The 7,217-nt window shown below is 42.0% G+C and overlaps 1 protein-coding gene across 4 annotated transcripts; it reads right to left on the reverse strand.

The window, feature by feature from the left end:
• Positions 1-459: 459 nt before the first annotated feature.
• TP53INP1 (tumor protein p53 inducible nuclear protein 1) lies at positions 460-7,217 on the reverse strand. Of its 4 annotated transcripts, none has more exons than XM_035893877.1 (4): positions 6,914-7,217; positions 6,100-6,448; positions 4,340-4,373; positions 1,897-2,010 (listed from the first exon to the last, which is right to left on the reverse strand). In XM_035893877.1, the coding sequence occupies exons 1-4, from the start codon at positions 7,023-7,025 to the stop codon at positions 1,993-1,995; spliced, it is 513 nt and encodes a 170-aa protein (XP_035749770.1). In that variant the 5' UTR covers positions 7,026-7,217; the 3' UTR covers positions 1,897-1,992. The 4 variants fall into 4 exon arrangements, with proteins under 4 accessions (XP_009636644.1, XP_009636643.1, XP_035749770.1 ...); XM_035893876.1 differs by having other exon boundaries at positions 6,100-6,451; XM_009638349.2 differs by lacking the exon at positions 4,340-4,373 and having other exon boundaries at positions 460-2,010.

The raw sequence follows: 7,217 nt of genomic DNA on the forward strand, positions 1-7,217 counted from the left end.
AACAATTCCAGCTGCAGAACACACAGCAGTACTACTACATCAAGGTTAATCCAAATTGCTGGGTTTTTGCTTCAGTGAAATTGAAACATTTGCCTGAATTTAAAAATACTTCATAGGTCTGGAATAATTCACATTATTGATCTTGCCTAATTTCAAAGACTCCTCACATGACTCCTTATACCAACTTCTGTATAAGGACTACTGGAAGACATGGTTAAATGTAATATTAACACTTTAATGCCCCAGGCACTAAACACAAGGAAAAAAAACCAGTAAGTCACATTAAGCACTGACAGAAAGGGGAATAGACTTACTTACATTCCCCCCCCTTCTTTCAGTGCAGATTTTTGCTCCCTTACTTCCACGGCCATTTAACCTGCTTCCCAGATTGATCTATCAGGGTTTGGCATGCCACATGGCTGCTGTGTAATACACACTTTCTTAACAGGTGAACTTTACTTTTTTTTTTAAGTGCCTGCCAACTTCCAAAAAACATCTCGCACAGTGATCTTAAGAAAATGACTTGTTAGTTTTGAATGGCTTTTCTCTCCTGTTGGCCCACAGAATTGTTATCCAGTCCTTCTGCCCCAACGGGCTAGGAAAACAACCACCGTTGATCCATCTCAATTTTTATACACCCTGTTATTGTGTTTATTTCTATATGCTGAAAAACAGGCTTACTCTTCTCCCTGCCACACACCGCCCTTCATTTCCAGTCACAATTAACTCAGACTTCATTTTTGTAGCAAGAGAAAGAGAGGAAGTTTAGGAGTACTTCTGGCAAAACCTTCCTTCTAGCTACTTTCAAGCTACTCTCAATCTGTAAATATGAAAAAAAATCTAACAGCAATTAGCAGCTCAGAAATAGCTATCCATCAGCCTGATTTCTTTAAAGAGCAGTCAGCTACTGATGGGATTAAAAGAATGGCCAATCCACCATCTTTTTCCTTTCACTAGACAAGAGATTAAATGAAATAGGGATGGGGAAACACATCTTTCAAAGACAGAAAGAGTTAAGAGAAAGGGAGTAAGAACTCGAACTGTACCAAGTAAAACCCAGTTCAGCTCTCTGGGTTGTGCTACTGCACTTCACCCATAGGTACACTTTTCCTTCCACTCCACTGTGAGGTACTACATCTGTAACACCAGTGCCATATCATACTGCAACAATATTCGGGGGACATTTAACCCTTTTACACCCATGTTAAGTACCCAACACACCTACACAAACTCCACTAACACAAGCAGGTACTAGGCAATTTAGATTAGATGTCCTTCTTGTAACAGTTCAGCACAGCTATGTAATATCCACCGGCAGCTATAGTATTTCCTCGTTAGAAACTAATCATATATGCTGAATATAGACAGATACACAAGCTGTCAAGTACTGGTCTTTAAAGCACACGGCTAACCTCAATTTTTTCTAACTCCACTTTGATTAATGCAAAATGTAACCGATTTCCATCTCAGTTAAGTTTCTTTAAAATACCAACTAAGAAACCATCTATACATCATAGTTTACAAAACAGCACACAAACTATCATACTGATAGGCTTCCAAGACATTGATTTTTAACACCAATGTTTAGGACTTGCTGCAAGATGTTCAGATATTTGTGTGTCATTTCAAAAGAACACAACACTAGTTACGATTGTGTTTGAGGGACTGATGATCAGCTTCAGATTGACCACACTTACCTATGCATGAAAACAAGAGCAACCTAAAAACAATTAGACTATAGATTAAAACCACAAGAGCCATCAGTAATTGAACTGACGCTGGCAAGGCTGGTGAACAAACAGTCCGTTGTGCTTGATTTGCCGAGAGTGGCAATCCCTGGTGAGGTTTTGGCGACGGAGACCGTTTCTGTTGAGATAGTGTCTTCCATTATGTTCTTTTATCCAGTGGGTAGGACGAAAGCTCTTGTTTTTTTCCAGAAAAGTTGAACGAGTAGCAAGAGCTGTGACATAGCAGTGAACACGTTGTCCCGTTTCATTTCGGGCCTCCAGTCTAGAAATGCAACAAGCAGATATCAGTCATTACTGAGGTGCATTGGAAAGACATGCAGACTACAGAGGGCAGGAGAACGTGGACATCAACATCCAGCATTTCAAAAGGGCACCCTTAATCTACTGGACAGATATTTGGGCTGAGGTCAAGCCAGTTTAGGAAATCCACATTGCTAAGTAATGCATAGTGCTGCTAACTCACTTCTAGTGTGAAGGCACCGCAATAGCCTTTGGACCTCTGGTGTATTATGCTATCATGTCCTTCCTTCCCCACCCCACCTCCCTAAGCCCAAGATGCAACGTAGATCAGAAATACAAGGCAATGTGTGTCACACTGCTCCAGCTTTAGAAGACTTGGAGTTATCCACTAGGCAAAGTTTGGTTTAAAAAAGTCACCTTGAACACAGGTGATTCAGCCTGAAACGTGGAAACACACTAATGAAAGTGTATTTGGATTGCCAGCCAAACAAGTGAATCCAAACAATGTTCATACAGAGGAATGGGAAAGATAGACCAGCTGTGACACACAGGGGAAGTAACTGAGAAGGATTGTTCCTCAACCAGCCCCCCACGAGCAGAGAGTCAGCAGTTTCGACAAACCCTTACTCCACCATGCACCAGTGAAAAAAAAAACCAGCAGCCTATGCAAGCAGGGACTGACATACTGAGAAAGGACTTCCCTACTTGACAGAACAATCACTGGCGTTTCCTGAAACTTCCAAAGTAACGCTAAAAATAGCCTGGCAGTTTTAAAAGCAAAGCAGATCCCAAGTTTGAGTGCCACAGCTGGCGTGAGACCAGTGGCACCAGAGCTGTTTGCCTTCTCTCTCCCCACCCAGGACCCAATGACTAGCTGTCAGCCCAGTGGTGCCCAGGAAAGACATCTGCAAGACCAGGAGCTTGCTCGGGCAGGAGCAAGAGGTCTCTTGGGAAGTCTGTTTTCCAGCATGAGCATGACTCTCTAAAAAAGTCTCTTCTGGAAGAGCTTAACTTGCATTTATTGTATAAGTCTCTGTAGACCTCGGCCTGGTCTGCCCTGACCATGGCACACCCCTGGAGCCTTGTTCTTCAGGTGCCCGGCACAGAAGTGAGCTCTTCTGCCTCCTCCCGCTCCACACTCCCCATTGGGAAGGGAATACTCCCTCCCTTCTACTTTTTTCTTTTAAATATCCAAATCCACTTGCTTTTGGCTCCTTGGGTAGCTTGATATGACTGACTAAGGCCTACAGACTCCCAGAATAGCCATGTGTGACATGCTGGTTTTCCTCTATTCATTCGCTGGATATTGTCCTAAACCTAGCACTTAAAATACAAAGCAAGAAATAAGTGAGTAACACAGGACAAATCAACTCACAGTGCCTTGTAAACACTTTCTCTTCAGACTACACCAGTTTAATTTACATGAGGGTGCCTGCTGGTTTTTATATGGGACAATCCCTTAGCGTGTTCAAGAGTGCTGGAGGTGGAACTCCACATGAAGCCTTTCTGGGGAAAGCCGTGAGCATCTAGGAGGCTTATTAGAACCTGTATTTCCTAAGCATGCCCCTTCTGCATGTTGTTAGCTAGCAAAGGGCATCAACTGCTAATAAAGTATTGTGGTTTGTTATGGAAAAATATGATTAACCCAATAAATTCAAAGCAAAAGGATGCTGTGCAAACAGGAGGAAGGTTTAAAAGGAGCAAATAGATTTCCTCCACAAAAGGAGAAAAACTGGTTTAAAACTGCTGGTTGAAGCTTTCCCCCCCCGCTCTTGCAAACCAGTGCTGGAAGGGTGTTGGTTTATCAAATACTCTTCTACTTGCCATCTTAAAGTGAAGCTATGATAGCAGAGGTTGTTTGAATTAGCTAAAAGGCCACATCCTCTTCCAAAGTGTAGCACCATCTTAATGGTTGCCTTTGGTAGCCTGGTACTAGTGAGCCTTGGGCTCAGAGAGAACAGGGCTGATGAGCCTCCAACAATATTCCCAAAGTGTAGTTTGAGAGGGGCTGTATCTAAAGCCAGACTGCTGCTACACACATTCGCTGCTGCACCCCCAGCATCTATTTGGCTAGAAAGCGTAAGTGTCCTGCTAGTTGCACTACAGAGCCAGACTTCACAAGAAACATTAAACGCTTCAGACCATGCCCCAATTAACATTAGAGTAATTTTTCGGCACTTAGCATTTTGGCTTGTTAAAGCAGATGTAGTTAGGCTTGATCAAGTAACATAATTTGGCACAAAGGTTAGTCCTAAAACCAGTATTGTTTTGGCAGACAAGGCTCTAGAGGAAGCAGTGTTGCTAGTAGCCTGATCAAACAAAAAGCACTGTCCCAAAACAGTAGTACTTACTGTGCCAGTGTGCCTTAAGCAGCTTTTCTTGGCCCTACAATGTTAAATGGCCAACCATTAAACCACTAGAGACTTCAAAAGAGCTTTTCAAACTTACCGCATTATCAGTGTGATTGATTTTCCCTGTTTTTGTAACCTACCTCAGCTTCATACTTAAGTCTACTCTCAGTTTTGCCACCCAAAGTAACTCTTACATGAAAGCCTAGATCCTCTGACGAAACAACAGCACAGAATTCAGTCTGAAGAAGCTTACTCACACACCAGTTGAGGATCACCACACCTTAAGCCTCCCAACACTCCTAAGGCAGCTTAACTATACAGCATAATACAACACAAGATTCTTCTCTAGAAGAATTTTTACTGGTATCCCTAGTTCACAAGTCACTGAGGAAAGTCAGAATCTTATTTTGCATGTTACTGTCCCATATAATCAATATTTTAGATAAACTGATCTACTGCCTCTCACTAGGGTATGCCTCACAGCCTACAGTTCTCTTGCAGATTTCTTCACACCCTCATTTTAAAACATGCTATGTGCTCATATCTTCCCCCTGATTTAAATTAAGCTAGACCCTTGATGCTTAACATCACAAACTGCCCTCCCCAAATATTTATACAAATCCCCTTACATCTTATATACATATATGCTGTTATACAGCAGCATGTCATCTTAAAGTCACCTGTTTCTTTGAACTAAGAACTTCAAGTATGGTAAGGAGGTGATCAGAAAAATCAGTGGGCATCTACCTACAGCAACTCTACCACTACACTCACTTTTTTTCCCCCCTGTGTAACAAAGCTTACTATACTATCATTTTTTTCCCCAATTGTTTCTAACTGTAGGCACCAGATGGGAGAGGGAAAAAAAAAAAAAAAGTGTTACTAAGCAGGATTCACAAAATACATAATTATTTCCAAATCATTTCCAAGTCAATGAACACATAGGCAAGTGTGGAATAATGATGGCAAAAGTATTCTACTTGTATACATCTACATACAGCTATACAAGTATAGTATATGTACTGGACAGTTACTGTCAAAGAAGCAGTGCACAGCAAACATACATTTGCAGTAATTCCACATGGCCAGATTTTTAGGACCCCCCATGTTAAAAAAAAAAAACAAACCAAAAAAACCACAAAACAACAAAACAGCACCACTTCTTACTTTGCTGAAAGTAGAATTTTGCAGTGCAATTTTTTACCTTGAGGGAAGTAAGCTTTGTGGAATATTTCAGTTTGTTTTTGTTCCACAAGCCATCTGTGGAAAAATTTAAACCTGTCCTAATCTATCACTAGGTTGAAGAACAAAAAAATACTAAAACAAACTTCCCTGTCAGGATAGTTAAAGTATTTTTTCATCTCACGAGGTGACTAAAAGGGTACTGACAGTTATGAAAGATACACATAGCTATGAAGGGGGCAAAGTGCTTTCTAATTTACTTTATCAGCTATACAGGTAACTGCCACCAGCTTCAACAGGAGTGGAGCATATTCTGCAAGGGAACAATTAGGCTCCATAAATATTCATTGCGGTGTCAAAATAGCATGCCCAACTGTTTCCTGACACGGTCATCTTGTATAACATTTTTCTAAGCAGGCAGGCAGCCCTGACCACCCTACCCACCTCGTGTAGTATTCATGCGTTATTCACTTGCTCTGAAATAAGATGGAAAATTCAGTATTAAGTGTCTAAGCTGATCAAGTAGAAACCAGATATTTCCAGCAACAGAGTTCCTTGACAAGAGAAGTCAGGCGTACCTGGGGCTACCTGGGCTGTGAAACTCCTCGTCTCCGCATCCAGTCTCATTAAGGCTGTGACAGGTATTGTGGACAGCATACACAGACATGCTGGGATGCTCTATTAGGAGGTTCTCCATCGGACTGGTTTCCACTTTGAGAGTGGTTAATCCACCTGCAGTAAAACATGGGGGAGGGGTGATAAACCAGCTCTCCTCCATGGGGCATGACTCAAACTGGATGAAGCAAGACTCGCTGGCCTCCGGCAAGTGTTCCAGGGGAGACGGTAAACAAGAGAAGACAGGTGAGCCATCCGCGGGCGATGCTTCAGCGATGTCCGCTTCTTCCACGGAGCAATTAGTGCAAGTGTCTGCTGTAGGTGGCCATTAGTCAGCGGAGAGGAACCCATGGACATTGGTGATTGCAGGAGGTCAAAACCAAGAAGGTTGCACGTAGCCAGAAACAGGGTATTAAAAAAAAAAAGAAACAGAAATAAACCCCTATCAGCACGTATACAAATTTTTGGTTTTTAAAAGCAAGGGGAGGGGAAAAGGGAGTTCCCTGACAAGCCATGCTAGACACAAAACAACTGTTATCAGTAAAGCAATACAATTGCATAATAAGTCAAACACATTTTATCTGTACAAGCGGTTCTGCTGAAGCCTGTGTCAGGCTTAGAAACCTGACATCATTCTTCTCATCAGTTTACATAACCTGTTTTGGTACATTTGTTTGGAAGACACCCTACGCTCTAATCCACGCCTGTTTTGCTTAGGTAAAGTTTCTCGCAAGCTCCTGGTTTCTAAGCAGAGCTTACGTTTGACAGATGTCTTACCTATGAAGTCAACCAGAATCCACTCGTCATCTTCTTTCTCACTGAACTCTGGCTCTTGGCTGGACAAGCTATTAATCTCTCCCATGAGCATGTTATTTAACCTCTGGAACATTACTAAGGCAGGAACAAGACTTTGGCTGGTAGGTCTTTATATCCAAGGTTCAAGGCACAGCTCACACCGTACTAGAAGATCGGCATAGACTTGAGATTAAAGTGCATAGATGCTTTATCAGCTTAGGTACAGGACATGAAGAGGCATGACTGGTAAACAGTTTATGTGAAACCTGCAAAAAAATGAAGACAG

The sequence above is a fragment of the Egretta garzetta genome, unplaced genomic scaffold (genome assembly GCF_000687185.1).
Source record: "Egretta garzetta isolate BGI_Z169 unplaced genomic scaffold, ASM68718v1 scaffold154, whole genome shotgun sequence".
Lineage (NCBI taxonomy): Eukaryota > Metazoa > Chordata > Aves > Pelecaniformes > Ardeidae > Egretta > Egretta garzetta.

What these genes read in the sequence shown, in the direction of transcription:
- TP53INP1 (XM_009638348.2), bottom strand. Translation starts at nt 7,025, where the DNA reads ATGTTCCAGAGGTTAAATAACATGCTCATGGGAGAGATTAATAGCTTG. An exon ending in GATTCTGGTTGACTTCATAG is followed by an intron (nt 6,452 to 6,913) that starts GTAAGACATCTG and finishes GGCCACCTACAG; the next exon opens with CAGACACTTGCACTAATTGC. An exon ending in CACAGCCCAGGTAGCCCCAG is followed by an intron (nt 2,011 to 6,099) that starts GTACGCCTGACT and finishes TTGCATTTCTAG; the next exon opens with ACTGGAGGCCCGAAATGAAA.